The sequence below is a fragment of the Micromonas commoda genome, chromosome 5 (genome assembly GCF_000090985.2).
Source record: "Micromonas commoda chromosome 5, complete sequence".
NCBI lineage: Eukaryota > Viridiplantae > Chlorophyta > Mamiellophyceae > Mamiellales > Mamiellaceae > Micromonas > Micromonas commoda.
In genome coordinates this window covers 1,116,324-1,143,694 of record NC_013042.1, presented here as the reverse complement: position 1 = coordinate 1,143,694, position 27,371 = coordinate 1,116,324, and the positions used below count along the sequence as shown (strand labels likewise).

At 66.7% G+C, this 27,371-nt stretch overlaps 14 protein-coding genes across 14 annotated transcripts; 8 read left to right on the top strand and 6 right to left on the bottom strand.

Annotated features, from left to right (window-relative positions):
• Positions 1 to 71: 71 nt before the first annotated feature.
• MICPUN_58828 (predicted protein) lies at positions 72 to 2,591 on the top strand (the record flags this gene model as incomplete). The annotated part of the gene is made up of 1 exon (XM_002502588.1): positions 72 to 2,591. The coding sequence occupies one exon, from the start codon at positions 72 to 74 to the stop codon at positions 2,589 to 2,591; it is 2,520 nt and encodes an 839-aa protein (XP_002502634.1).
• Positions 2,592 to 2,808: 217 nt separating this feature from the next.
• MICPUN_58827 (predicted protein) lies at positions 2,809 to 6,435 on the bottom strand (the record flags this gene model as incomplete). Its single annotated transcript, XM_002502211.1, has 1 exon — positions 2,809 to 6,435. The coding sequence occupies one exon, from the start codon at positions 6,433 to 6,435 to the stop codon at positions 2,809 to 2,811; it is 3,627 nt and encodes a 1,208-aa protein (XP_002502257.1).
• A 135-nt stretch (positions 6,436 to 6,570) lies between these two features.
• On the top strand, positions 6,571 to 7,428 carry MICPUN_97436 (predicted protein; the record flags this gene model as incomplete). Its single annotated transcript, XM_002502587.1, has 2 exons — positions 6,571 to 6,739; positions 6,785 to 7,428. The coding sequence occupies 2 exons, from the start codon at positions 6,571 to 6,573 to the stop codon at positions 7,426 to 7,428; spliced, it is 813 nt and encodes a 270-aa protein (XP_002502633.1).
• Positions 7,429 to 8,001: 573 nt separating this feature from the next.
• On the bottom strand, positions 8,002 to 9,020 carry MICPUN_82011 (zinc finger family protein; the record flags this gene model as incomplete). The annotated part of the gene is made up of 2 exons (XM_002502210.1): positions 8,002 to 8,799; positions 8,949 to 9,020. Coding segments are annotated over 2 exons (870 nt in total), but the record flags the coding sequence as incomplete, so codon positions are not given.
• A 488-nt stretch (positions 9,021 to 9,508) lies between these two features.
• MICPUN_82051 (hypothetical protein) lies at positions 9,509 to 10,705 on the top strand (the record flags this gene model as incomplete). The annotated part of the gene is made up of 4 exons (XM_002502586.1): positions 9,509 to 9,823; positions 9,902 to 10,249; positions 10,292 to 10,512; positions 10,552 to 10,705. The coding sequence occupies 4 exons, from the start codon at positions 9,509 to 9,511 to the stop codon at positions 10,703 to 10,705; spliced, it is 1,038 nt and encodes a 345-aa protein (XP_002502632.1).
• A 124-nt stretch (positions 10,706 to 10,829) lies between these two features.
• Positions 10,830 to 11,498, top strand: MICPUN_58823 (predicted protein; the record flags this gene model as incomplete). Its single annotated transcript, XM_002502585.1, has 1 exon — positions 10,830 to 11,498. The coding sequence occupies one exon, from the start codon at positions 10,830 to 10,832 to the stop codon at positions 11,496 to 11,498; it is 669 nt and encodes a 222-aa protein (XP_002502631.1).
• A 218-nt stretch (positions 11,499 to 11,716) lies between these two features.
• On the bottom strand, positions 11,717 to 12,850 carry MICPUN_50373 (tryptophan-rich sensory-like protein; the record flags this gene model as incomplete). The annotated part of the gene is made up of 1 exon (XM_002502209.1): positions 11,717 to 12,850. The coding sequence occupies one exon, from the start codon at positions 12,848 to 12,850 to the stop codon at positions 11,717 to 11,719; it is 1,134 nt and encodes a 377-aa protein (XP_002502255.1).
• A 337-nt stretch (positions 12,851 to 13,187) lies between these two features.
• On the top strand, positions 13,188 to 14,421 carry MICPUN_58821 (predicted protein; the record flags this gene model as incomplete). Its single annotated transcript, XM_002502584.1, has 2 exons — positions 13,188 to 13,324; positions 13,464 to 14,421. The coding sequence occupies 2 exons, from the start codon at positions 13,188 to 13,190 to the stop codon at positions 14,419 to 14,421; spliced, it is 1,095 nt and encodes a 364-aa protein (XP_002502630.1).
• Positions 14,422 to 14,589: 168 nt separating this feature from the next.
• MICPUN_81961 (predicted protein) lies at positions 14,590 to 15,943 on the bottom strand (the record flags this gene model as incomplete). The annotated part of the gene is made up of 2 exons (XM_002502208.1): positions 14,590 to 15,720; positions 15,869 to 15,943. 2 exons carry the CDS (start codon positions 15,941 to 15,943, stop codon positions 14,593 to 14,595), a joined length of 1,203 nt encoding a protein of 400 aa, XP_002502254.1. The 3' UTR covers positions 14,590 to 14,592.
• Positions 15,944 to 16,654: 711 nt separating this feature from the next.
• Positions 16,655 to 18,442, top strand: MICPUN_100683 (predicted protein; the record flags this gene model as incomplete). The annotated part of the gene is made up of 1 exon (XM_002502583.1): positions 16,655 to 18,442. The coding sequence occupies one exon, from the start codon at positions 16,655 to 16,657 to the stop codon at positions 18,440 to 18,442; it is 1,788 nt and encodes a 595-aa protein (XP_002502629.1).
• A 210-nt stretch (positions 18,443 to 18,652) lies between these two features.
• MICPUN_100682 (major facilitator superfamily) lies at positions 18,653 to 20,179 on the top strand (the record flags this gene model as incomplete). The annotated part of the gene is made up of 1 exon (XM_002502582.1): positions 18,653 to 20,179. One exon carries the CDS (start codon positions 18,653 to 18,655, stop codon positions 20,177 to 20,179), a length of 1,527 nt encoding a protein of 508 aa, XP_002502628.1.
• A 1,692-nt stretch (positions 20,180 to 21,871) lies between these two features.
• MICPUN_108321 (resistance-nodulation-cell division superfamily) lies at positions 21,872 to 23,508 on the top strand. Its single transcript, XM_002502581.1, has one exon. The coding sequence runs from the start codon at positions 21,885 to 21,887 to the stop codon at positions 23,433 to 23,435; it is 1,551 nt and encodes a 516-aa protein (XP_002502627.1). The 5' UTR covers positions 21,872 to 21,884; the 3' UTR covers positions 23,436 to 23,508.
• A 22-nt stretch (positions 23,509 to 23,530) lies between these two features.
• On the bottom strand, positions 23,531 to 25,201 carry MICPUN_50371 (predicted protein; the record flags this gene model as incomplete). The annotated part of the gene is made up of 1 exon (XM_002502207.1): positions 23,531 to 25,201. The coding sequence occupies one exon, from the start codon at positions 25,199 to 25,201 to the stop codon at positions 23,531 to 23,533; it is 1,671 nt and encodes a 556-aa protein (XP_002502253.1).
• A 105-nt stretch (positions 25,202 to 25,306) lies between these two features.
• Positions 25,307 to 27,079, bottom strand: MICPUN_105624 (predicted protein; the record flags this gene model as incomplete). Its single annotated transcript, XM_002502206.1, has 2 exons — positions 25,307 to 26,804; positions 26,966 to 27,079. The coding sequence occupies 2 exons, from the start codon at positions 27,077 to 27,079 to the stop codon at positions 25,437 to 25,439; spliced, it is 1,482 nt and encodes a 493-aa protein (XP_002502252.1). The 3' UTR covers positions 25,307 to 25,436.
• Between the last annotated feature and the right edge of the window lie 292 nt (positions 27,080 to 27,371).

The following is a 27,371-nucleotide window of genomic DNA, read 5'->3' as shown; positions in this document are numbered from 1 at the left end:
TCTGCGCGATACTGGTTCTCGCGACGTGCGCCTTTGCGAGCGCCGATACCCACGCCGAGCGCGTCGATTCGATGAGAGCGGACGTGGAGGACCCAGGGTGGGAGGATGAGCCCAGGAGCCGGCGCTCGTCTTCCGGCGGGTCTTCATCGTCCTCCCTGGGCGGCGCCTTCAACGTCAAGACCCTGACCCCGTACCTCACGCACGGCACCGCGCGGACCCTGAACGGTCTCGCGGCTCTCCTGGTGCTGGCGGGGCTGATCTTGGTGGCGCAGGTGAGCGCCCCGCAGATCGGGTGGGCGGGCGGGCGGGTCGGATCGCGGGGGGTGGCGGTGCTCGACATCGCCGCGGACACGGGCGCGACCGGCGCGGCGTCGCGGGCATCGTCGATCAAAAACAACGACGAGGGCTCCACCAAACGCCCATCAGGACGGACGTGGACGTTCAAAGAGAAGACGGGAGACGGCCTGAACGTCCCCGAGCGCCCGAAGAAGAACAACACCCCGTCGCTCAAGACCAGCGGGGCGCACGACGCGTGGGGACGCGAGTTCTACGCCGACGACTCCCCCGCCAACCTCCTCGCCGCCCTCGTGGCGAAGACGGACGCGACGGACGGCGACGAGTGGTCGCAGATCCCGTCGGTGCGGAGGCAACTCGAAGCCTTCGCCGCCGTCTGCGGGGAAGACATGCTCCGAAAGGGCGACGACGGGAGGACGTTCATCAAGGCTCTAGCGGAGTATACACAGCTGTACGAGGAGCTCTGGCGGGGTACCGGCGGGAACGGCACGGGCGCTCATCGGCCGCGGGTGCTCATCGTTCGAGACTTCCAGGCGCGTCGGGGGGTGGGCCTGGGTCACCAGCAGGAGTACCTCGCGCGGTGGCTCGTGTTCGGCATGGCGACGCGACGCGCGGTGTTCTTCCAGTTCTGCGCGGAGGATGGCGAGCCGTGGGAGGAGCTTCACCCGAGCGCGTTCAATCCGCCCCCGCCCCCGTGCGACGCGGGGGATGGATATTTCGACCTCGGCGATTATTTCCGTCTGATGGGCGGGATCGACGTTCGTTGGAACGCGAGCACCGCGGCGAGGCTGCGCGCGGTGGATACGGCGGGGACGCACGCGGGTTTGACCGTCGTCGGGGCGTGTAACGATCGCGAGGGACACGCGGCGCGCGCTGATTGGCGAATGGAGGACCGAATTGGCGGCGCCGTCGCCTCCAACCGAAATACCGACCGAAATACCACCGCGCGGATGTTCACGTGCGACTGCTGCGAATCCTGCGACCTGGCGGCCGAGTCGCACGCCGGAAACCTGCCGACGCGGTACGTGGACAGGTTCAAGAGGTTTTGGAGCGACGAGCGGGAGCAGGCGGCCCACCCGGTGATCGCGTTTGAGTACCGGAGCGAGTGCGCCGCTCGCCGGAGAGAGATGACCCACCGCGACGACCCGGCGCATTCGTGGTACACGCGGGAGATGCCGACGATACTGAAACACCTCGCGTCGCACCGTCCGGACGGCCTAATTCCGGAGGACTGGGACGCCGACGTCCTGGACGGCGAGTCACGCGGCGTCGCGAGTGAAGACGGTTTTAGTCACGGTCCGCTGGAGTTCCAATCCGTCGGCGTGGAGCGCTCGCGGTGGGGACACTGCGCCCGGTTCGCGATGACCACGCCGTCCCCAGCCGTGCAAACCGCGTCGGTACCGACGCTGCGGAAGCTCACGGGGCTGGGGGAACACCGGCCGCTGGTCGGCTTTCACGCGCGGACGCTCGCAGTGGACGTGCCCGCGTGCATGCCGTCGACGACTGAAAAATCGTGGATAGCCGTGGACGCCGTCTTTGCTCGCGACGTCGCCGGCGGTGCGTCGCCGGAGACGTGCAGGCAGACGCCGTACGCGTGCCACGGTGGGCTCATGTTCTGGCCGGACGTCTTCGGCCAGCTGTCGGGTTTCTTCGACTGCGCCAAGAAGGTGGCGTCGCTCGGGTTGCCGTTGACGTCGCTGGAGACGGACGGGCGGTACACGAGCATCCGGACCGACACCGGCGACCTAGACGTGCACGAACCTGCCCGGGTCTTCGCCTCGACGGACTCCGCGGTGGTCCACGAGTTACTCGACGACGACGACGACGACGTGGTGGTCTTCGGAAACGCGTCGTCGCTCGTCGCGCCCACGTGGAACGGCTTCCCCTCCGTAGACGAGACGGCTTCGTCTGACGCGAGACGCGCCAGCTGGCTCAAGGCTGCGGTGGACTTCTACCTGCTCTCCCTCACGGACGTCATCGTCGCCCCGACGCGAAGCTCGTTTGGCGACGGCGCCGCGCGCAGAGGGTTCCCGTTCAAAGCCGTGTTGGGTCAGCTCCGGGATGCGTGCGACCTCATAACGCACCTGGCGCACGAACCGAACGAGCGCGCAAAGGGGACCGGGGCGGACGCGCTGTTCGGGTTGGAGCAGTGCTTCAAGGGGCTGCGCGTGTGGGGGTTGGACCTCAAGGGTGATAATTACGACAACGCGGTTGACGCGCGGAGGGCGCTTTCAAAACTGAACAGTTTGGGCGAGTTTCGAAGAGACAACGTCACCGGTCACGAGAAGTTCCTTTGAGGTTATCATTAGTCTAGCTAGCTAGCTAGTAGAGCGCAAAGGCTGGCGTTCAGATCGACCATCTCGCGGCGATACGTACTGCAACGCGCGGCTGGTGGGTTGCGACGACTGCGCCACGACGGGTGGCTTTTCGTGTGACGTTTCATCGGAAGAGGCGACAGGGAAGGAAAGTGTGACGTGCCGTGTTCGCGTGGAAACTTCAGCTCAAAGCTCGACCTCACTCCTCGTCCGATTCCGACTCGTAATCGCCGACGACCCGCGTCAGCAGCGGCCTCGACGCCGCCGCACCGCCCTCCTCGTCCACCTCCTCCCCCTCCCCCTCACCCTCCCCTTCCCCCCCACCCCCGAGCCCGATCCTGCTTCTCGTCTTGGCTCGTCGCCCGTAAGAGGGCGTCGGCGTCTCCTCGCGCGCGGCAGCGGGCGTCGCGAACGAGAAGCTCGGCTCCATCGTCGCCATCGCGTGCGACGAGAACCCGCCGTGGGACCCGTGCGTCAGGTGCACGTCCCGAAGGTCCGCGTCGTCCACCCCACCCCACGGCCCGGCGTACCTTCCGGCTTCCAGAAGAATCTCCGGTGACGCGTCCAGCGTCCACCCCCCGCCGCCGATGGAGCTCGCCATCGACGCGCCGCGGTGGTGGTGCGCGCCGGACGGACCGGGAGGGCCGACGCCGAGCGCGGACGCCTCCGCGGCGTCGATGCCGGCGCCGAACTGGGGCCCGCCGCCGTCGCCGTCGCCGCCGCCAGCTGGACGTCGCTGCCCGGCGCGGCGGCCGGCCAGGTAGTACCCCCCTCCGCCTCCGCGCCCGCCACCCCCACCGCCTCCGCCCCCCCCGCCGAATAACGTCTCCGCGTGCGGTCGAAGGAGCAGCACGCAGAGGATTATGTCCGCGCACGCAACCTGCGCGGGTGTGCCCCGCAGGTTCATAAACGCGGCCATGACGGCGGCGTGGACGAAGGCGGATACCCGGATGATCTTCACGACGGTCGCCAGCAGCCTGCCGTCGGAGGCTTTCTTCGCGACGCGGCCCGTCCGCGTGCCGCCGTGTGCGCCGTGTGCGACCCCGCCCGGGCTTCCGGCGGGCCCGTCCTTGACCACGGCGGCGTCGTGGCTTCCGAATAAGCCGTCGCCGGCTCCCGCGACGTTGTCCAGGTGGAGGCACAGCAGGTTGTGCTTGTGCACCAGGTACCGCACCGCGAAGAAGGCTGTGCCGGGGACGAGCAACGCAGGGGCGAGCGCGGCGTACGCGAGCGCGCACGCGAGGACGGTGACGTTGAACGCGTGCTGTCCCGGCAGGTCGAACGCGGGTCGAAACGCAATCTGAACGTCGGAGGATCGATTCCCGTCGGGGTCGGATCCGGCGGCGAGGAGGCTCGAGGCGGACGCGGGGAGACGCGGGGAGACCCCGCCGCTGCTCGCGCCGCCGTCGAAGCCGTCGTCGAAGCCGTCGCGCCATCCAAACTCCGCCGACGACGCCGCGCGCGTCATCGCGCCGAGAGAGATTTTCCCTTTCCTCGCCAACTTCGCCGCCGCCTCGCCGCGCAGCCAGGACAGGAACGAGAGGAGCTCCCACGCAGGGCCGAGGGTGCAGCACGTGCACAGGAAGCCGCATATGCTCATCGCGGAGCTTGCGACGAACGAGTCGCCGAGGATCCGCAGGAACCGGTCCTCGCACGCGTCCGGGGCTGTCCGCCACTGGCACTGCCGCACCTGCTGCACCGTCGCGCTCAGCGCAGCCTTCCCGAGCGCGAGCAGCAGCAGGAGGTTGATGAGGAAGAACCAAAACTCCTTGGACACGAGCGAGCGCAGGGCGCCGGATCGCGTGAGGTGCCGCTCCGCCCTCGTCGCGCGCTCCATGACTTTCGGGATGAGCAGGTAGATCACCACGAGGACGCCCAGGTTGGGAAGAAACTGAAACACGAATCCCGCGAGGTACCCCCGACCGTTCGCCCACGCCACCCACTGATCCCACTGAAAGTCCAGCTCCGGGTTGAGCGTCTTCGCCGCGTCGTTCACGAACGAGAAGAGCGCCAGGGGGCTCGAGACGAACACGAGCCCGAGGAACATCGCGCCGTTCACCGCCCACAACCTCGCGAACCGGCTCGCCGCGCCGACGCCGACGTTGTCCCACAAGACGCCCGACGGGGGAGGCGCGTGATCGACGCGCCAGTTGTGCGCGCCGGCGCCCACGGCGAGCGCCACCGCCGCGGGCATCTCGCTCGGGTCGAACGACGCCCGACCCGACGACGTAACGCCCGTAACGCCCGTGACGTCGAACCCGCCCGCGCCGAAGACGTCGTCGAACGAGGCCGAGTCGTCGGCGGCGAACTCGTCGGCGACGATGAGCGGCTCGGTGAGATCTGCTGACGTGGACGATGACGTGGCACCTGCACCCACCGTCGTCGTCGTCGTCGTCGCCAGGGTGTCGCGTCGCGCGGCGTCGCGTCGCGCGGCGGCGGCGGCGGCTCGGCCCGCGGCGGTGGACCCGCGCTCGTCGAATCCATCGCCGTCGAACCCGAACCGTCCCCCGCCAAACCCCGGAGCCAGCGCCCGCGCCGCCGCGAACGGGAGCATCCACGCGTGCCACGCGAGGGCGACGAGGGCGCCGCGGGTGGTGCGCTTGAGCGCGGTGAGGGCGCGACGCGCCGTCAGCGGGTCGCGAAAGACGACGAACGCGCATCCCGGCGGCGGCGGCTTCGATCCATCCGCTCGTCGACCCGTGTTTGGATCCGTCGTCACCCGGCGAAGGTCCTCCTCGGCTTTGGCGACCGCGCGGACCCTGTGTTCGAGGACGTTCACCCCGCCCGCGACGTCGGCGTCCTCCTCCCCGGCGCCGAACAGCAGCGACGACGCCCCGACGTGCGCGGGCGTTCCCTCCGTCGCCCCACCCACCGGGGTCCCGACGGTCGCGCCTCCCCCCGCCGATCCGCCGCCTGACGATCGCGTATTTCGCCTCTCCCGCCTCGCCGACGCCAACCTCGCGCGCGCCCTCGCGAGCCGTCTCCGCGCCCTCGACTCCGCGCCGTCCCTCGGGACCACCACGCGGTGCACGCGCCCGGGGAACCGTCGCTCCAGCGCGCGTTCCAGCCCCGCGGGATCGTCGGTGACTGTTCTCGGCAGTCGTCTCAAGAGGATCGTGGTTCCGGCGACGGATGCCATGAGCTCCGCGCGGGCGTATCGCATGCGCACGAGGGACACGGAGATCTCGTCCGCGATCCACTCCACGCACACGACCGCCACCGCGGACGTCAGCACCACCGCCCAAAGGTACGGCGAGCCGTTCGGCAGGTGGTGGACGGTGGTCCTCGCGAAGAGATTCGCCTCGTCGAACGTGCCGCCGTCCGTGCCGCTTCCCAGGTGCATCGCGAGCGGCAGGAGGATCCCCAGCCCCGGGACGCACGCGCCGAGGAGCGCGCACAGGATGAGTCGCTGGACGACGAGGTAATCGCGAGCGTCCGCGCCGCATCGGCGCGTCACCTCGTCGCCGGAGGTGTTCCACACCCGGCGCAGTTGCGAACAACGCGCGGTCACCCCCATCCACCGTCGTCGCCGCCCGTTCACCCCGCCGCCGTTCGCGCCGCCGAAGCCGCCGCGACCGGACCCGCCCGCGACGTCCGCGAAGTGATCCAGCCTCCAAAAGAACCACAGGAGCACGAGCGGCACCGCGAGCATCGCGTCAAACTCGAGCGTGTACCTCAGGGATCCCAGGATGAGGTGGGGTATCGAGGGCGGTTGCGGTGGCGGGGGAAACGGCGGAGCGGGCGACGGGTCCTTTCCCGGGGCCCCATCGCCACCGCCGCCCGCCGCTCCCAGCAAAACCCCCAGCGCGTTCGCCGCGATACCCATCGACGCCCGCGCCCTACTGCTATGTCCCTTCGAACCGCGCTGACGCGGCACTGAAATTTAAAGTCAACTGGCGCCGTTGTGTGAGAGCAGAGAAATGCCTTTGCTGCCGCGCTCTCGCACTTCGGGCTGCGCGCGATGAGGACGACGATCTGGCGACCGAACGTGAGAGTGACCCTCAACGAGTATGGTGAAGTTGAGGACACGGAGAGTGGGGGAGAGGAGTTGACGAAGAAGGGCACGAAGCGGAAGATAGCCCCTCGCACGAAGGGGCCATGCGAGCACGGGGTGAAGTATCGGTCGCAATGCAAGGTGTGCAGCGCTTGTCCCCACGGGAAGTTGCGCTATCAATGCAAGGTGTGCAGCGCTTGTCCGCACGGGAAGAGGCGCACTACGTGCAAGGAGTGCGGTGGGTCTCAAATCTGCGAGCACGGTCGTGAGCGTCGTTACTGCAAGGAGTGCGGTGGTGCATCAATCTGCGAGCACGGTCGTCGGCGCACTTACTGCAAGGAGTGCGGTGGGGTTGGAGTCTGCAAGCACGGCCGTCAGCGCTCTAGGTGCAAGGAGTGCGGTGGTGCATCAGTCTGCGAGCATGGTCGTCAGCGCAGATACTGCAAGGAGTGCGGCGGGTCTCAAATCTGCGAGCACGGTCGTGCGCGCTCTCAGTGCAAGGAGTGCGGTGGGGGCGCAATCTGCGAGCACGGTCGTCGGCGCTCTCGGTGCAAAGAGTGCGGTGGGTCTCAAATCTGCGAGCACGGTCGTGTGCGTTCTCAATGCAAGGAGTGCGGTGGTGCATCAATCTGCGAGCACGGTCGTCAGCGCTCTACGTGCAAGGAGTGCGGTGGGTCTCAAATCTGCGAGCACGGTCGTGCGCGCTCTCAGTGCAAGGAGTGCGGTGGTGCATCAATCTGCGAGCACGGTCGTCAGCGCTCTCAATGCAAGGAGTGCGGCGGTGGGAACCCTCCGCCGTCGACAGCCGGGACGATGAAAAAATAGTTCCTCTCACGACACGACTCCGACTCCGCGCGACTACATCCTATCCTCGTACTTGCGGGTGCGCGAGTTCGTCTCCCCTTCGCCCTCGTACCCCCCCGGCGACGCGGGCGTCCCCCCACCCTCGGACTCGCTCTCCTCCCTCGCGTCCCCCTCCCCCTCCCCCTCCCCCTCCCCCTCCCCCTCCCCCTCCCCCTCCCCCTCCCCCTCCCCCTCCCCCTCCCCTTCCCCTTCCCCCTCCTCCACCCCCTTTTCGCCCCGCTCGACGCGAACCGTGAGCTCCCGCATCTTGGCGTCCGCGCTCGCGAGCTCCATCTCGATCCTCCGCTTCGTCGCCCTCGCCTCCGCCAGCTCGGCGCGTCGCCGCTGCTCGTCCTCGATGGACGGATCCGACACGTGCGTGGGAACCGAAACATGCGCCGTCGCCGGGAACATGCGAGGACCGCCCGGCCCCCTCCGCGGCGGCTCCGCGGGCGCGACGCCTTCGCCCCCGTCGCCCCCGTCGCCGTCGACCACCACCTCCACCTTCGTCTCGTCGGCGACGCCGTCGAGGTGCGGCTGCGAACGCGCGGGTTTGCGAAAGCGGAACCGGCTCGGCGGCGCTCGCGAGCACCACGCCTCGAGGCAGTTCCCGACCAAACCCTTGTTGTACGGGTTCTCGTCCCACGAGTACCCGTCGCGGAAGTTCTCGTACGTCGTCTGGTTCGTCGCCACCAGGTACGCGTGGAAGCAGGACAGCACGCCGACGAAGCAGAAACCGAGAAAGGAGACGAAGAGCACGATCATCGCGGCGGGGGCTTTTCCCATCGCCTTCAAGTTCCTCGACTGCGCGTCCGCCGGGAGCTCGTCGTACTTGATCTTTATCTGCAGCGCGCACGTGGCGATGACGAAGACGCACAGGATCGCGGTTCCGAAGACGAACCCGAGGAATGGCCGGTAGTTGCGCCGGCCGATGGTCGTGCCCACCCAAGGGCAGTGGTGGTCGAACTTGTCGATGCAGTCGTCGTTGACGCTGCAGTGGTGCGCCCTCGGGGGCTGGTACAGGTTGCAGGTGTCGTTCCACTTCACCGTGACGCTCTTACCGTTGGGGAGGCGCTCTTCCTTGTACCTCGCCCGGGCGCGGCCCTCGGGGGGCGGACGGTACGGTTCCCTGCGAACGATGCCCGGGTCCGTCGTACCCGCGGCGACTAGGCACGAGAGGCACCACAGCGGCCACGCGATTGCGACGACGGTGAACGCGAGCGAGTACTTCGACGCGACGTCCGGGACGACCAGGGCGTTGAACACGATGGACGGGACGAGGACGAGCGCGCACGTGCCCGCGAGCGACCCGGGGGACGGGCCGGTCATGCATCGGCCGTCGCAGAAAAATCGCTGCGTTCGATCGGGAAGGATGGTTGGAGCGGGAGACGGGAGGTCAGGTGAGAGATCCATCGAGCGGCCGGGTGGGGCGTCGACGGTAAAGGGGCGCGGGATCTCGAAACACGCGGGCGAGGGATATCGCGTCGGGGCGGTGCGCGTACGTCGTTGCCCTCCCACGTCTCGAAGATCCGAGGCTCGCGGCGCTCCGTCGACGACGCCGCAGGTGGCCCCATCGAGGAAAGATCGATCGATAAGGTATCTCCCGGGCGGCCCTCGCCCTTCTCCGGGGGGGGCGGTATCCGGCGAGGCGGCCGGGTCCCGCCGAGCGAGGGGTTCGGCTGCGGTGCGCGCGTCCGAGCGAGCGCGTCGCGGGTGACCTTCGAGCGGTCGCGGCGCTCGGCGGTCTCTGATGAGGGCTCCGAAATTCTGAAAGGACCTTCTCCCTCAAGTCCGTCACAGTCGGCCAGTCAGCCAAGAAGACTGCTCATGATCGACAGCAGAATGCAGCGGCCAGCTGGCGGGAAAGTCCGAGGGGCCGATCGATGTCATCACTGGCTGCTCCGCGGGAAACGCCGGTGGGTGCATGCTCGCCGCGACCGCGACGGCATCGCGCTCGAGTCTCTTCTCATCGACGTGCATCGACGGGTTCGCCCGGCGACGCGCATCGGACGTCTCGCGCGCACCCGCTCGCGTCGCGCGTTCGCCCCGCCGTCGCGCGACGATGGACGCGAACGAGGACGACGTCGCCCTCGCGTCGTCGTCGTCGCAGCGGTGGGAGAGCCCAGGGTACGAAACCCTGCGCCTGCTCGTGCCCGAGCTCGATTCCTCGAGGTATCACAAGGGCCAGGCTGGCAAGATCGGCGTCGTGGGGGGATGCTCCGAGTACACGGGAGCCCCGTACTTCGCAGCCATGTCCGCGTTGAAGATGGGCGCCGACCTCGCTCACGTGTTCTGCGCCGAGGGGGCGGGGCAGGTGATCAAGTCCTACTCCCCCGAGCTCATCGTCCATCCGTACCTTCGCGAGGGCGTTAAGGACGTGACGGTCACGGTAGACGGCGAGGAGGTGCACGCGGTGACGTACGACGAAGACGCGGTGTTTGAAGCGATGGAGAAGGTAACGCCGTGGCTTCACAGGATGGACGCCATCGTGGTGGGACCGGGGCTCGGACGCGATCCGACGATGTCCGAGATCGCCAAACGGATAATCGCCTTCGCTCACGAGCGGGACGTACCCTTGGTGATCGACGCGGACGGCCTTCGGGTGCTGATGGAGGATCAGGGATTGATCGGGGGGCCGGGTCGCGCGGTGCTGACGCCGAACAAAGCCGAGCTCGGTCGTTTCAGCGCTCAGATTGCGCGTACCCGGGGGGATCCACCGCCGGAGACGACGATGGCGCAGGCGCGATACGTCACCGCTCAACTCGACGGCCCGGTCGTCGTGGCGAAAGGGGAGGTTGACATCGTCGCGTTGGACGTCGTCGGCGAGTCGACCGGGCCATCCGAGGTTGGGCGTCGAACCTCGTCCTTTCGACGTCATCTCGTCTGCGACGAGCCGGGATCGCCTCGGCGATGCGGGGGCCAAGGCGACGTGCTCGCCGGGTCCATCGCCACCTTCCTCGCGTGGGCGACCAGGAGCAAAGAGGCGGAGCGCGCCATCGCGCGGCGCATCGACGTGGAGGGCGATCACGTGGAGGGAGATCTCATCGCTGCGGGTGACGGACCAGAGTACCAAACGCACCCTTCGCTGGCCCCGTCCGCGGTGAGCGTCGTCGCGGCGTACGCGGGGTGTCTGGTCACGCGCGTCGCCGCGCGAGCCGCGTTCGAGAGGAAGCGGCGGTCCATGCTCGCCACGGACGTCATCGAGGAGCTCGGCGAGACCATGCAGCGACTCTTTCCCGTGTACGTGGACGAGGACTGACTTTTAGAAAGCGTGCTGGGTTCTCAGAAGTTGCCTCTTCCGATGAAACGTTTCACGAAAATCCACCCGTCGTGGGCGCAGTCGTCACAACCCAGCCGCGCGTCGCCGTGCGTATCGCCGCGAGATGCTTCACCGAAACGCCAGCCTTTGCGACCTCCCCGTGGAGCTCAAGGTACTCGTCCTTTCCCACATCGAGCGCGTCGAAACAGGTCAGATACTGGGGTTGAGCTCGGACGTTTGGGAGGCTCTTTCCCTGCTCAGGGCTTTGCAGCAGGCTTTCTACTTCGAGGGGGCACCGAGCGAGTTCGCCGACCACCTCGTTCGTCTCCTGGGTGACGATCGCGTGCGGTCCCTGGGCAAGGAGCGCGCGTTGGAACTCCTCATAGGGGACGATAAGGACCGCCTCTGCGAGTACGCCTGCGGACGAAACTTCGAGGTTCTGAAGTGGGCTCACAACGAGCTCGACCTTCCGTGGGCGCCGTATCCCGCCGGGCGCGTGAGCGACGACGTCCTCGCGCTACGCGTGCTACGTGAGACATGGCAGCTCGAAGGGATGTGGTCGGAGAACGTAGGGCCGGAGGGGTGGTACGGGGTGACGATGGTTGACGGCCGAGTGGTGAAGCTCGAGTTGTGCAACTCCCAGGGACTTGGTGCGGTGCCGGCGGAGATGGGGCAGCTCACGTCGCTGAAGGGGTTGTACCTCTGCTGCAATCTGCTGATGAGCGTGCCGGCTGCGATACGCAGGGCGCGATGTTATGTGGGTCTGGATCGCGGCGTGACGGTGGACGAGTAAAACCGGCGCCCTCGGGTACCAACAGAAAAGCGACTTCGTACCTTTTAAACAAGTTTACGACTGATCAACGTCGCCGCCGGAGGCGAACGACTCGCTAGCTAGTAGAATACCGCGCGCGACGACCCCACCTCCGATCGTCCCCCTCGCCCTCGCCCACTCGCACCGACGCGCGCCCGTCGTCTTCCATTCATCGACGCGCCACTCGCCGCAAACGCTCCTCACGCCTTCGCCGGCTTCATCGGCCAGAGCGGCTCCCTGGTGCCGTCCTCGCGCGGGTTGATCTTCCATATCGTGTACACCAGCACCGTCGCCACGGTGATCCACACCGCGGACGGCGCGATGAGAACTCCCGCCGTCGGCGTCACGCTCCAGTACTGGTACACCACGTTGTACACGGAGGCTAGCACGGCGCAGACGCCGACGACGGCTGTGCCGAGCCGCTTCTCCGCGTTGTTGATTGAGTTCCACGTGTCTCCGACGGCGAGGTGCAGGAGCATGGCGAAGTGCGCCGGGTTGTTCAGGGTGCCGGTGGTTGAGAAGACGACGACGCTGGACACGGCGCGGAGCACCGCGATGGTGGTCCAGATGATCGGGAACGCGATGGGCGGCGGCATCCAGCTCGGCCGGCGGCGCTCCTTGATCGCGTCCTTCTCCCCTTCAACCTTCGGTCTGGACGCGTTCAACGGGGAGAAGACCCGGGATTTGAGCGCGTTGAACCCGAACCACGCGCCCACGAGCGCCTTCTGGTACGTGAGATCCAGCGGCGACCTGGAGATCCCGACGTTGAGCCACATGGAGAACCAGACCATCACGCTGAATTGCACCGCGGTGCAGAGGAAGTACCGCCAGATGGCGCCCCCGTCGACGACCATGCCGGCGTCCGGAGACTCCGAGGACGTCACGACGGGTTCGATATCGTCGTACGCGGGCGTCGTCGGCGCGGGTTCGGGATCCACCTTGCCGGACATGCGCTTCCTCGCCGCCTCGCGCATGGAATCAAGCTTGGCCTCCTCCTGTCTGGACGCGTCGAATCGAGGATCTCGCGCGCGCTCCGTCGGGGATTTGATCGCGCTCTTGATGACGGTGCTCTCCTTGACCGGATCCGCGGCTGGCGTCGGCGTCGAGATCGGGGCCGACGCCGCGGCGGCCGGGACGGATCCCAGCGCGCCGGTGTCGATGGTGCGGAGCGCTCGCGAGAGCATTCCCGCGTAATCGTCGGCACCGGAGCCCGCGCAGACGATCCGCGCCGCGCGCGGGCGCTGGACCGCCCGACGCGCGACGCAGCGGCCGCGCGCGGCTCGAGCGGACCCAACGAGGGTCACGGCGGACGGGGCGACGACGGAGAGAGGCATCGCTCGCGGTGCGAGTGTCGGCGCCTTGGGGAGTGCCGATCCGGTGGCACTAACAACTGGCGCTAACGACCAGCCAGACAGGAGCACGATCCACTCGAGCAGCGGCGCCTCGATCTTCTCGACTGCTCGAACCCGAGACGAAAAATCGACAGCTTTTACGGTGAGACGAGATCACATTTCACTGGTAAATCACCAAACAGACTCCTGTTCTAACTGGATATCAGTGCCACAAAAACACGCGGTGGAGCGCTCGCACTGTCGGCATTCGCACTATTTTTTCACCCGTCTTCCCGGGCCCCAATTCAATCCACCGACGCCGCGCGAGATCTCCGCGAGGATGTCCGTGAAGCTCGGATCCGTCCGGGCGGACACGCGATGCGCCATCTGCTGGGGCACCCTGAAGAAGGTCAAGGTGGTCTCGCCCTGCCTCCACCGCTTCTGCCAGGGATGCATCGAGGAGCACCTCCGCAAGCTGTGAGTCCCGCGCGCAATCAATCGTCCCACCGGGGCGCGATCACGAGCGAGAATTACCCTCGCGCGCCGCCCTCCCTCGCGCCGCCGCCCGTCCTCGCGTTCGTCGCTCACGTCTCCTCCCTACCTCTCCCCACCGCAGCAACCATCACTGCCCCACGTGCAGGCTGCACGTGCCGTCCCGCCGCGCCCTCCGCGACGATCCGGGCTTCGACGCCATCGTCCACGCGCTCTACGCCAACGTCCCGGACTACGACCTGCAGGAGAACGCGTACAGCGCGAGCGTGGCGCAGGTGAAGAAGGGCGAGGACGCCGAGGAGAAGGAGCGCGAGCGCGAGGCCAAGCGGCGTCGCAAGGAAGAGGCCGCGGCGCTCCGCGAGAAGATGAAGGCGGAGGAGGCTGAGCGACGCGCGCGGGCGAGGGCAGAGGCGGAGGTCGCCGCCGCCGCCGCCGCCGAGCAGCGCGCGAGGCAGCTCGCGGAGCGGGAGGCTGCGGAGGCGCACGCGGCGGCGGTCGCCGCCGCGAAGGCCGCGGCGACCGCGCAGTCCGCCGGACCGGAGCCGCACGCACACGTGGGGGGCGCAGCCGGCGACGACGACGACGCACAGCTGGCGCCGGCGAAGAGGCCGGTGGGCCGGCCGCGATCGACCCAACGGGGGGAGGCCAAGGCGACGAGTTTCAAGGCGACGGGAAACTCGGTGCAGGTGGTGGCCGCCTTCTCGGACGACTTCGCGGGGCTGTACGCGTCCAGGGCGGTGGACGACAGGGCCCGCGCGGAGCTGGACGCGGAGGGTGGGACCGGCGCGGGCATCTTGACGTACAATGTGGAGCTGCGGGGCGCGCCCTTTGCCGATTCCAGGACGCCGCCCGTACTTCCCTCGCCGCACGTCTCCGTGCCCGCGGGGGCGACGCTCGGGGTGGTCAAGAAGATCGTGGGTTCGCAGTGCGGGTGCAGTCACACGCGCGTGATGATCTTCGGCGGCGAGCCGGGCGCCGAGGTTGTGCTGGACGCGAGCACCGCCCTCAGGACGGCGCTGTGGCCGCAACTGAACGGCCGGAACGGTTCGAACGAGCTCGTGTTGCTCTACGCGCTGCAGTGAGCGAGCGGCGAGCGCGTTACTTACGTCTCTCAATACGTGTCGTGTGTGCGCACCGTAGATGTGTGTGCGATACTTGATGTTACCGTGCTGAGAAACTACGCTCGGGTCTCCGGATCGAATTCATCGTCATAGTCGGATCCCCGCCAACAAACCGGGCCTCTCCTCTCCTCATCACTTCTTCTTGGCCGCGGTGACGTTGAACTTGAAGAAGATGATGTCCCCGTCCTCCACCGTGTACGTCTTACCCTCCTGCCTGTACTTCCCCTTAGCCTTCACCTCCGCCTCGGTTCCGAGCTCCTTCAGGGTGTCGAAACCCATAACCTCGGCGCAGATGAAGCCGCGCTCAAAGTCGGTGTGGATGGCGCCCGCCGCCTGCGGAGCCTTGAAACCCTTGCGAATGCACCACGCCTTCACCTCGTCGGGCCCCGCGGTGAAGAAATAGATGAGGTGGATGGTGCTGAACCCGGTCTTGATGATCTTGGGAAGGACGGAGGTCATGCCCTGCTCCTTCTCGTACTCAGCCTTGCCCTCCTCGGGCACGTCCTGGAGCTCAGCCTCAAAGGCTCCGGAGAAGGGGATGATGACGCCGCCGCCGTGGCCCATGACCCACTCGTGAATCTTCTTGAGCCACTTGTTCGCCTTCCTCGCGTAGTCCTTCTTGGTGAGGTTGACGACGTAGATGACGGGCTTGGCGGTGAGGAGCTGGTACTTGTTGAGGAAGTCGATGTCGGTGGTGGACCACTCGTCCATCCCGTTGCGAACTTCCTTGCCATCCTCGAGCCACTTGATGACCTTCTCGACGCACGCCGTCTCGGTGGCGTGCGCCTTGGCCATCTGCGGGTTCTGCGCCGCCTTCTGCTTATCCTTGTCGAGCTTGCCCTTGGTCATGTTCATGAACTCCAGGTCCTTGTTGCGGAGCTCGCTGGTGATGATCTCGATGTCGTCCACGGGATCGACGCGATCTTCGACGTGGATGACGTCCGGGTCGTCGAAGGCGCGCATGACGTGGATGATGCCGTCGACCGCCTTGATGTGCGAGAGGAAGGCGTTACCGAGACCGGCTCCCTCCGCGGCGCCCTTGACGAGACCGGCGATGTCGACGATCTCGAGGTAGGGCTGAACCACGGACTTGGGCTTGTGGTGGTCCACGAGCCAGTCGAAGCGATCGTCGGGGACGTTCACGCGCGTCGAGTTGGGATCGATGGTGCAGAAGGGGAAGTTCTCGGCGGGGATGGAGCAGTTCGACAGGGCGTTGTACAGCGTGGACTTGCCGACGTTGGGCATACCGACGAGGCCGACCTGTTTCACGCGGAGGCGTCGCGCGCGTTCGGAAGGGAAGGTCAGCGGATGCGTTCGTCGGGCGAGGGTGGATGCCTTTTGGACCGATCGGCCCGTGTGTTGGCGGTGACGCGCGATCGGCGGTGACGCGCGGGCGGGCGAGGTTCACCTTGAGGTTGCTGGTGAAGCGGCCGAGGGCCCAGGGGCCGAGCTTCTCCTCGGGTTCGACTTTCTTGGGAGGCATTTCTCGAAGTGACGGTCCGGGCCGCGTGCGCGGGTCAGAGAGGGACGGTCCCACGACGGAGACTGAACCTTGAAGGGTTTCAAAGCACGTCTGGTTTTTTTGGCGCCGACTTTTTCTGCGTGCGATGGGACTGCTCGCACCCTGGGCGAATCGCTTCATGTTTCCAAAAAATCAACTCCTGACATGAACAGCTCTTCTACGCGCTCAACATGCGCTGAACTACGCCGGTGAAAATCGGCAAGCCTGACCTGATAGGTCCAGGCTCCCTTAGCTCAGTTGGTTAGAGCGCGGTGCTAATAACGCCGCGGTCGTCAGTTCGAACCTGGCAGGGAGCAGAATCTTTTTTTTCTTTTTGAGCACACGGGGCGACGCGACACGACGTCAGCTACGCCCCGGCGAAGTTTCAAATCGATCCGTGCAGTGCGGAGGCGTCGGCGGGCGTCGGCGCGACGGCTGCGACGCTTTGGCGAAAAAGTTGAGGGTCAGCGGCAAACGTTTTTTGGTGTTGAACACGGCGTGCGTATCAGTACGCGAGACGGATGCGTTACCTGTAATAATTCCGTATTTTCAATTCATTGCCCCGTGTGGAGTTCCAGTATGACAGCTGCTGTCCGCGATAGCAAGATTCACGCGCGAGGTCGTTAACAATTTGACGACATTCTGCCGTCCCTCACTGTGGGGTCTCACCTTCAGGGGGGGCTAGCCGCCGCGATGCACTCCGTGCCCTCATCGGTATGGCACGGCATCCCCGCGCCCCGGTCAGAGCACAGCGACGACGGCACGTCCCGCTCCGGATCGGTCTGGGCGGGGAACGCGTACCTGGATTCGTCCGTGCACGGAACCACCGCGGGCCCCCGCAGGTCCGACTCGTGGCGCGCGCGCGTGGCCGCCGGCGGCGGCGACGGCGTCGACATCGAGGCCATCGCGGGTATCGCGGCGGTTGATATCGCGCTCGCCAGGGGCGAGGTCGCGCGCATCGTCGCGCGCCAGCCCGCGCGGCGCGTCGGTCGCTCCAACACCAACACCACCGCCACCGCCGACCACGACGAAGGCGATCGTGGCGGCTTCGGCCAAGACGAAAGAGCGGCGAGCGTCACCGCCAAGAACCCCTACAGGGACGCCATCGTGAACGCGCTGGGCCACCTCGCTAAGGACGCGGGCGGCATCGCGTGGATCGAGGTGTGGGCGCGCGACGACGAGGACTCCGACGAGCTCCACCTGCAAACCTCGTGGCTCAACCGCGGCGGTCGGATGGTCGCGCCGCCCGCGCTGGCGAGGGCGCTCAAAACCCCGGCGCAGCCGTGCGCCCCGGGCGTCCGCCTTCCCGGCACGCTCTTCGCCCTGGGCACCGGTTCACCCGCCACGCTCGGGTCGCCGGTGCACTGGCGCCCGCTCGCGGAGCTCGCGGCTAACCCCGACGTGCAACACGACGATTTCGTGCGAAGGCTCGAGGAGGCGCTCCCCGGCGCGAGCGCGTGCGGCGTCGTCACGCGCGACGCGAGCGTGATGCTGCTGATGGTGACGATGCCACCGGAACGATGGGACGTCCGCGCGCCGCCGCCGCCGTGCGAGGGGACGGCGACGGCGGCGCCGATGCTTCGCGCGGGGGCGGAGGCGGTGGCTGGGATGTTATGGATGGGTCGCGCGAGGCTGGCGCACGTGGCGGGTAGGCGCGCGAGGGCGGCGCGCGCGTGGAGCGCCCTCCGCGCGCTCGCGAGGACCCGCGCGCTGCGAAACATGGTCGTGACGGCGCAGTACACGTTCGCGGCGGGGCTGCTCGAGCCCGAACGCGCCGAAAGCTCAAAGGCGACTGACGATTCGCGGGGGCGAGGGGGCGACTTCGGCGCGCAAAAAATATCGCCAAATTCGCCAAATTCGCCAGCCGTGACCTCCGCGATGAGATCTTACGTGCTCAAGGTGTGGAACAAGTGCAAGGGCGCGGGGGGCGTGCCGATGCCGAGGGACAACTGGGAGAAGACGGCGTACACCTTCGCGTACGTCTTCGTCACCCTCGTCGCGTTCAGCGCGATGGACGAGTACGCGGTGCGACGAGGCACCGACGGCGCTCACACGATCCTGCTCGGGTCCATGGGCGCGCTGTGCACGCTGATGTACAGCGCCCCGGCGTCGCCGCTGACGCAGCCGAGGAACGTGCTGTTCGGGCACGTCGCCGCCGCGGTCGTCGGCGCGGCGGTCAACGCGATCACCGCGGACGACGGAGGTTTGGGCAGCGGCGGCGCGGGCGCGACGAGGGGGATGCCCCGATGGGTGGCAAAGGCGGTTGCGCCCGCGGTGGCGATCGCCGCGCTGGGGCGGATGGGGATCACGCACCCGCCCGCCGGGGCGGTGAGCATCATCGCGGTGAGCGACAGGACGATGATCGAGCTCGGGTTCCGTGCGGTGTACCTGCCGGTGTTTGCCATGGCGGCGCTGTCAATCGCGTTCGCGGCGGTGCTCAACAACTCAAACTCGAAGCGGCAGTATCCTATGGTTTGGTAGTCACGAAGGATGGATAAATAGCGATTTATTAGCACGAGGGTTTAACCATAAATAGGCCAACTCATGAGAGTTTAACGACGTGAACGGTCAGTTTGTCCACGAAAAACGCATCCGTTCTCATTTGTCACGCACGTGTGTCAGTCCCACTAATAACGCTATCGCACGTGTTCGGGTCACGCGCGCCCCGTCTCGCGGCGGCCGCGAGCGACGATGACGCCGGGCGCGATATCGGGGCGCGACGACGCGAGCGGCGGCTGGAGCGGCTCGGCGCGCGTACAGCTCGCGGACGTACCCCGTCCTCCGTCCCCGCGAGCTCCCGCGCTCCAGCAGGGAAGCCGAGACGCGTCGTTGAAGAACGTCGGCGAACGTGACGATGGTTGGGACGATGAGACGACGACGTCGCGCGGGGTGGGCGCCGCGTGGGGGGACGGATGGGCGGACGTGGCGTTCGCCAGCCTCGGGCAGGCCGCCGCCGCCTCCGGCTTCGGCATCGTCGTCGCGTCCCTCGCCGTCGCCACCGAGCGCCGGACGGGCAGCGAGGCGGTCGGAACGCTGGCGCTCGCGGTCGAGATGTTCGCGCGAGCCGTCGCGTCGCTGCCGGCGGCGAGGCGAGCGAACGCTCGAGGCCGGCGCGAGGTCATCGCGCACGCGGGTTGCCTCGGCGTGCTCGGGTCCCTCGTCGCCTTCGCGGACTTTTACCTCGACTCGCACGTCCTCTACTTCCTCGGCATCTCGTTCGTCGGCGTCGCCAACTGCGTCGCGCAGCAGCTGAGGTTCGCCGCCGCCGAAGCCGTCGCGCCCGCGCACAGACCGAGGGCGCTGAGCTTCGGCGTGGCGGGGGGCACGCTCGCGGCGTTCATCGGGCCGGAGGTGGCCAAAGCCACGCGCACCGCGCTGGCGGAGGAGTTCGCCGCGTGCTTCCTCGCCATGGCGGGATGCTACGCCGCGCTCGTCGCGTTCACGTCGCGCATCCGATCGGCGGGACCGAGACTGGACGGCGCGGATGACGCGTCGTCGTCCCTCGCGTGGCCCAGCGCGGAGCTCGCGAGGTCGGTGAACGCGCGCAAGGGCCTCGCGGGGGTGACGTGCGCGTGGACGGCGATGTTCCTCGTGATGAGCGCCGCGCCGCTCGCCATGACGGGCCGCCGCGAGGGCGGGCACTCCTTCGACGAAGCAGCCACCGCGCTGCAGCTTCACATGATCGCGATGTTCCTCCCGGGGCTGCTCGGGACGGGCGACGTCGTCCGAAGGTTCGGGCCGGACGCGGTGTCCAACTTTGGGTGCGCGTTGTACGTCGTGTGCGCCGCGTTTACGTACGCGGCTGTTCCGGACGCAACCGGGCACGGCGAACGGGTTCCGCTGTGGGCTTTTCACGTCCTCCTCATAATCCTCGGCCTCGCGTGGAACCTGACGTTCATCGCCGGGTCCGCGCTCATGCTGCCCGACGGCGTGGTCCTGGACGCGGCCGGGTCGAGGCGGGTGCAGGGCGCCGCGGAGGCCGCGACGTTTTTCGCCGTGGGGACGGCGTCGGCGATCGCGGGGGCGACGCTGGGGGCCATCGGGTGGCGGGGGCTGTGCGCGTGCGTCGCGCCGTTCGCGGTGGGGATGGCGTGGTACGGGTGGTCGGGGGCGGGTGGGGGTGCCGGGGGGAGGGTTCCGGCGGGGCGAGGGTGCGGGGATGGGGATGGAGATGGGGAGGCGTCGGCGTCGAAGTTTCACCTTCGTAGCGTTTTATAGTAGACGACAATACAAGTAAGAGTTAGACGACAAAAAAAAAGTCAGAGATCACCTCCCCGACCTCTCGCAGAATCACGGAGCACACGCGCGCGGCATCCCGACTCGCGTGAATCCCACCATGGGCGAGCCACTGGGCCGCCACACCGGCTATAAGGCCGCGGTGGTGCGCGTCATCACGCAGCGCCCTTGCTTCTCTTTCTTCGTGACCCTCCTCGTCGCGTTATTTTTGGGTGGAGTTGGCTTTGCGCTGGGCGCAATGCAGATAGACACCGAAGGATGGGAGACTCGAGGCACCGAGATCGCCGACAGGGCCATGACTATCAAGACGTGGAAATACGGCAAGTTCACGCTGAGTGAAGGGGTGCCCCTCGCGTTCGGCCGTGAAGAAGACTCCCGCCGTCGGCGACTCCTTTCCCTCGATGACGAAGATGTCAACAACGAGGTCAGTCAACGACTTGCGTCTGAGGTTTCCCACGAGCCGGGCCACCGCGGACGCGCGCTGCTGGACTCACACTACACCCCCAAGCCGTGCGCTGACCCGTACATCCCGGCTTGCGACGATAACTGCACGGACGAAGCGCGGCAGGACGCCGACCAGTTTGGTCGTTGGAATGGCGGCGACCTCGTGGTGATCTTCAGCGACTCCGCCGACTTGCTCGCCAAAGAGTCGCTCAAGGAGATGTGCCACGCGGAGGACCGCGTCATGGCAATGTCAGGCTACTCCGACAAATGCATCATGTCGGCGGTGACCTGCACGGGGAACCCGCCGTCCGACCCGGGCCTCGCGGCCGTGCACAACGGCGACAGGCGATGCCTTCCACCCAAGAGCATCGTCCGCTTCCTCATGGCTAAATACGACGTCAGGACCTGCGACGAATTCACCACCAAGTCCGGCCTCGACGCGTCCATCGAGGCCACGCGCACCAAGCTCGCGACCTGCGCGGACGCGTTCAGGGCTGATCAAAATATCACGGCCGACTGCGTGGCCAACGGATTCAACCCCGCCTACATCAACGCGGGCTTCGGCCCGTCGCCAAAAGACCGGCTCACCGCGACGATGACCGAGTTTAAGCTGCTGTCCGGCGACTCGATCGATTGGATGGTGGAGAAGGAGAAGGGCGGCGATATCGAGTCTGCGCTGTCTTCCTCCGCGTTCAGCGCCGCTTACAACTCCAGGAACGATGAGCTGAAGGGTAGGATCGTCGACGAGGCGCTGAACTCCGACATGCTCATGGCCACCGGCGCGATCTTAATCGTGCTGGTGCTCATATGGGTGCACACCGGGAGCGCGCTGCTCACTCTCGGCGGTATGCTCCAGGTGCTCCTCGCGTTCCCGTCGGCGGTGTTTTTCACCACCATGGTTTTGCGGATCACGTTTTTCCCGTTTCTCAACTTCATCGGGCTGTTCGTGCTCATCGGCGTCGGCGCCGACGACTGCTTCGTCTTCTACGACAAGTGGGTGTCCGCCAAGGCGAAGCTTCCCCCGGGGGCCACGGCCACCGAGGTTGGAGCCAACGCGTACTGGGAGGCGACGTGGGCGATGTTTCTCACGTCCACGACAACCGCTTCGGCGTTTCTCGCGTCCACGTTGACGCCCATCGCGCCCATCCGCGTGTTCTCGGTGTTCATGGCGACGATGATCATCTTCGATTATCTCTACAACATAACCGTGTTCGCGGCGTGCGTCGCGTTCCAGCACGAGCTCATGCGAAACGGATCGTGTTCGCTCTTTTGCCTCGACTTTTTTGCCTGGTACAGGAGCCGGAAGGCCGCCAGCATCGACGCCAAGTACGACCAGGAGGGCGCCGCTAAGCCCGAATCCGACGGCGGCTCCGCGCCCGAGCGGTTCTGCCGCGAGAAGATGTACCCGCCGCTGCACACCGCGCGATGGGTCCTCATCGTTGTCCTTCTCGCGCTCGGCGGCGTGGCGCTGCATCAGGCGTCTAAGCTGACCACCCCTACGGATAACGACGTGCTGCTGCTCGGCGAGGATCACCCCATGGAGCAGTACGGCATTATCAAGAAGAAGGCGTTCATGGACTCCAAGGATGCCGTGCTGTGGGTCAGCGTCAACTGGGGCCTGACCCCTTACGACGAGCCGGTGTACAACCACCTGAACCCGAAAAAGTATCCGAACCTGAAGCTGGATACCTCTTTCGACGCGTCCAGCTCTGAAGCGCAGGAGTGGCTCGTCAAATTCTGCGACGACACCAGCGTGCTCAAGAATGAAGGAAAGGAAGTCCACTGCCCCTTCAAGGAGTTTAAATCCTGGGTCACGGAGCAATCCGGCAGATACACCAACAGGGCCAACAACGTCCCTTACGACAACAACGGTCCGAACCTCGACACCTACGCGACCGAGTGCGACACCTCCGGCTTCCCCGTGCCCGCCGCTAAATTCGACCGATGCATGGCGTTCTACGCGAGGTACCAGGTAGATCGGGGATCGGTCAGTACCGACAAATCATTGCTCCGAAACTTGTACCAACCGGCGGGGACGTCGGCCGACGCCGACGTGAAGCTCTTCTTCCTGCGGATGGAATTCGCGAGCAACATCTCCTGGACCGAGCCCGTCGACGTTCTGCGCGCCGATTTCGACGCGTGGGAGTCCTACATCACCGACGCACTCGCCACCGCACCCGCGGGGCTTCGATCCGGCTTTCACAGCGGCGAGGCTTGGCACTGGATGGACACTGTCGAGCAGATGGAGGCGGGTGCGTACGGCGCCGCCGGCATCACCGTCCTCGTCTCCGGATTCATCATCTTCCTGGGCACCGGTAACCTCGCCATCACGCTCTACTCCCTGGTCGTCATCGCGTGCATCCTCGGATCTGTGGTTGCGTGCGTGGTGGGAATGGGCTGGACGCTCGGATTCCTCGAAGGCATCTGCTTCACCATCCTCATCGGGTTGTCCGTGGACTTTGTGATTCACATCGGCGTCGCGTACCACGAGGTCGCCGAGGAGTTTAATCGGGACGGCGCCGAAGCCACGCGGACCGACTGCACGCGCGAGGCCGTCGCTCAGCTCGGCTTCCCGATCATATCCGCCGCGTTCACCACGCTGATATCGGCCATCATCCTCTTCTTCGCGCAGATCACGTTCTTCAACAAGTTCGGCCTCATCGTGATGCTCTCCATGGTCATCGCGGTGTTGACCACGTTCCTGCTTTACGTCCCAATACTGGACGCGCTCGGGCCCCAAGGCCACCAGGGTGACGTCTGGCACTGGATTGCGAAGTGCAGGAAGAAAGCCTGAGGTTCCTGATCATGAGGCCCGTAACCTAGTCTAATTTTTAATGTATAACATCTGTAACATAGTCTAGACTAGCAAATAGAGCGCTTGAAGAGACGTCACAGGATGGCGGCCGCCTTGGAGCCGTGGTGGTTGCCGTGGTGGTCGACGTAACCGCTTTTCTTCTTCTCCTTTTTCTTCTCACGCTTCAGGTTCTTCCGCAGCCTGTCGATGGCTTCCTCCTCGCCAGAGTCGCTCTCCTCCGCGGACTTGCCATCCATGCGAAGCCGCGGCGTTTTGTTTGAGCTCCGAAGCCGCCCCAGGATCCCCCTGGATCCCTTGCCGCTCCCGTCGCTCCTTCCGTCGGAGGTTTGCGAGCCCGCCATGGACGTCTTGGCGCTCTCCAGAGGGTCCCCGAGCACTCCGTGCGAGTACTTGAGCCGCTCCTTGAACACCTCCACGGCGGGTTGGATGTCGTAAGGGTCGTCCTCGTCGGGCTTCCCGCCCAGCTCCGTCCGCCAGTAGTTCACCAGGCTTCCGTTGCTGAACAGCAGGTGCGAGGTGTGCGTGAACGTGCGCACCACGTACGCCGCGAGCAGCAGCTCGAACGCCACGGCGTCCCATCCGATCATCTCCAGCGACACCGCGCCCACCGCCACCATCGTGCACGCGCTACCGATCCGAAACGCCTTTTGACACTTGTACGTGGCGAGGAAACCTTGGCCGCGGGCGAACACGCGGAACACGTCGCTCTCTCGCGCGCACTCGTTCAGCGCGTTGACGAAAGCCATCGCGAGTATGATGGCCAGGAAGTGCATCGCGATGGACGCGATGAGCGCGTACGCCGCCACTCGCTTGGCCACCTCGCACCTGTATCTCTCGTAATCGCCTTCGAATTCGCGGCGCTCGCAGTCCATCGCCGGCGGCGGGTCCATCACCGCGGCTATCGTGCAGGACAGGAACAGCGCGGAGTAGATGGCGTAGTTCTCCACCTTGGCGCGCAGCCTGCCGCTCACCTCCGGGACGCCGTGGAGCATCAACAGCGCCGCCCAGCACGACGGGTGCTTGCGGTAGTTTAGCACCCACTTGCCGACGGTGTGAAGACCCGAGCACTGGAGCCACGCCGCGAGCTTGTCCTCCTTCTCGTCGATCTCCTCCGCCGCCGTCTCGGGTTCGAGCTCGACGTTTTCGACCTTTCGTTCGCTGGGTTCTCGCGACGGCCGCAGCGACGGCCGCAGCGACGCCGTCGAGTCGAGGGACTCGAGTGGGCGGGGAAGCTGGGTATCCGGCGAGGCTCCGTTCGGGCCAAGGGATTGACCCGGAGGCGCTCCCGCCGCGAGCGCGTCCGTCGATGGGTCGCGCGACGTCGGCGGCGGCTCGACGCCGAGGCCGGGGTCTATGTCATCGGGGGCGATCATGTGGGGCATCACCGCGTTCACCGACGGCGTCTGCATCTTCCTCACGTTCGTCAGGCGGCTGGAGGTCGCGCGCGACATCTGCAGGAGCTGCCTCCTGACCGCCCTCGAGCGCATCGCCTTCCAGCTTCTGAGACCGCCCTCGGACTGACGCTGCTTGACGAAGAGCGCGTCCATGGCGGCGTCCGCGAGGTTCGACTCGGACTGCACCTCGAGCGCGCGCCGCCGCTCGGTCATATCGTCGTCGGCGAAGGTCACGGTCGCCGGCTCATGGTGGGTTTGCCCATGCGCCTCCTCGAGGATTTCTCCCGCGGGGGCTCCCGCGTCGCCGGCGCCGGAATCCGGCGCGGGAGGCGGCACGTCCTCGGAGGACATCGTTCGGTGGATACTCCGGCCAAAGCCGAGTCGCGACGGTGGTCTCGCAGCGCGAAAGCGGCTCTGGGGGCCGCCGAGGGCGAGATAACGTTATTACACCCGAACATGAAAAGCTGACTCGCCAGCGGGACCGTTAAGATTACTTGTAACACTTATGAGTAGGACCGTCGCGCGTGTTGAGTCAACGATCTCATTGACATTAACAAACACCGGCGGAGACGCCGCGTCCTCCCTTTCACTGCGCCGCGGCGACGAGCGAGTGCGCGCACTTCATCTTGCCATCCGCGTCGGGAGCGCAAAACAGCTTGGGCTCGTGCAACCTCTTCGGCACCTCGTCAACCTCCCCGTCCATCGGTTCCTCGGCGCCCTCCATCTCCATCTCCTTGAACTGCGCCATCCGGTCCGGCGTGATCTCCGTCGTCGCGGACTTTTCCCAGCTCTTAATCTCCGACTCGGCCAGCACGGAGGCGTCCTCGTCCCGGTAGGAGTCCTCCAACTTTGCCTCTCGCTCCGCAATCGCCGCCTCCTCGCGTTCCTTCTCGCGTCTCGCCTCGTACGCCGCGTCCACCACCTGGTACGCCGCCGGGTGCCTCTCCCTTCGTTCGCCCGCCATCTCGTCCACGGTGACGGCGTCCGTCTCCTGCAGCATCTGCGCGTCGGGATCGGACTCTTCTTCCGGGACGACCGCCTTCGTCTTCTCCGCGTTTTCGTCGTTTTTGTTTTCAACGTCGTCCACCGTCTTCTTCGACGCCTTCTTGTCGGATGACGAGGATGCCTTCTTCTCGGATGCCTTCTTCTCGGAGTCGGAGGAGGCGTCGTCGCGCCTGGCCTTGCCGGTGCTGGCGGTGGAATCGTCCGACGTCTTCGCGGGCACGTCGAGCGCGTCGGGGTTCACCGCGGGAAACGCGCCCGGGGTGGCGCACCGCATCGAGCCGTCGACACCCGGGCGACACGACGCTCGCGCGGCGGCGGCGCCCTTCGCGGCGGCGCCACGCGCGGGGTGCGCCGACTTCTTCTCGTCCCTCGCGGCGCCGAGCCTCTCGACGGGCTCGGTCGCGCGGGATCGACGACGACGACGGGTCTCGGAGGTCTCAGAGGAGCGCCGCGTCGATTTGTGATGATGCGCATCATCGATCGGGCTCCCGTCCGGGGCGACCGCGACGACGGGGAAGGCACCCGGGGTGACGCATCGAAGCGCGCCGGTGGCGGCGTCGGGGACGCACGCCAGCCGGCGGAGGAGCTCGTCGCGGCGGAGGAGCTCGCGTGGATCGGCGTCGTCGACGTCGTCCGCGGCGGATCGGGCGATGGGCCGCGCGGACGCGTCGGACTTGGCGCGCTTCGACCTGCGGCCGGCGGCGGGCTCGGGCTCGATCGGCGCGCCGTCGCGGGCGACCTCGACGGTCTCGAACGCGCCGGGGGAGAAGCAGTGGACCGCGCCGGCGGCGTCCGGGCGGCAGTCGAGCGCGCGCGAGGTGGTCCCGCGCGCGGAGGATCCGAGGGTGTTGGTCGGGACCACGCGGCCGCGGTTCGCGGCGGCGGGGGACGCGGCGCCGAAGCGGTGGACCCCGAGCACCGCGAGGACGCAGAAGCACGCGAGCGAAGCCTGCGTGGGGTGGGCATTCGGGAGGCGGCCGGGGGGTCAGGCGCGGGGTTCGGGCGAGGCGCGCGGGGGGAGGCCGCGGAGGGACGGACGAGTCGTGGGTGAACGGGACGACGGTCGCGAGTCGCGCGCGTCGGGGAGACGGGCCGCGGACGCGGTCGCACCGAGAGGAGGACGCCGCCGAGTGCGGAGGCGCGACGCTTGGCGTATCGCGTCGGGGCGTCGGCGTCGCCGTGATGGTTGAGGAGCCGCTCCGCGGCGGCCTGCTCGTAGGACATGTTGCTCGCGTCGACAGTTGTGAGTGCCGCGCGTGCGGATTTCGTGGGAAAAAAGTGTAACAGCCGCGGCCTGGATGAGAATGCACAGGCGACCGGTTCGAAGAATGGAGTTTCGTGTCCGTTAATTGATTAATTCGCGTCGCCAAATCGTACGTGCATTCGAGGTGGGAATGAACGTCGTGTCGGGGTTTAAGGGCATTTTCGACCCGACGACGAGTCGATCGACGCCTCGCGGGAAAACCGACGAGAGCCCCTCTCTCTCGAGAGGCGCGCGCGGTCACCACTCGTCGCG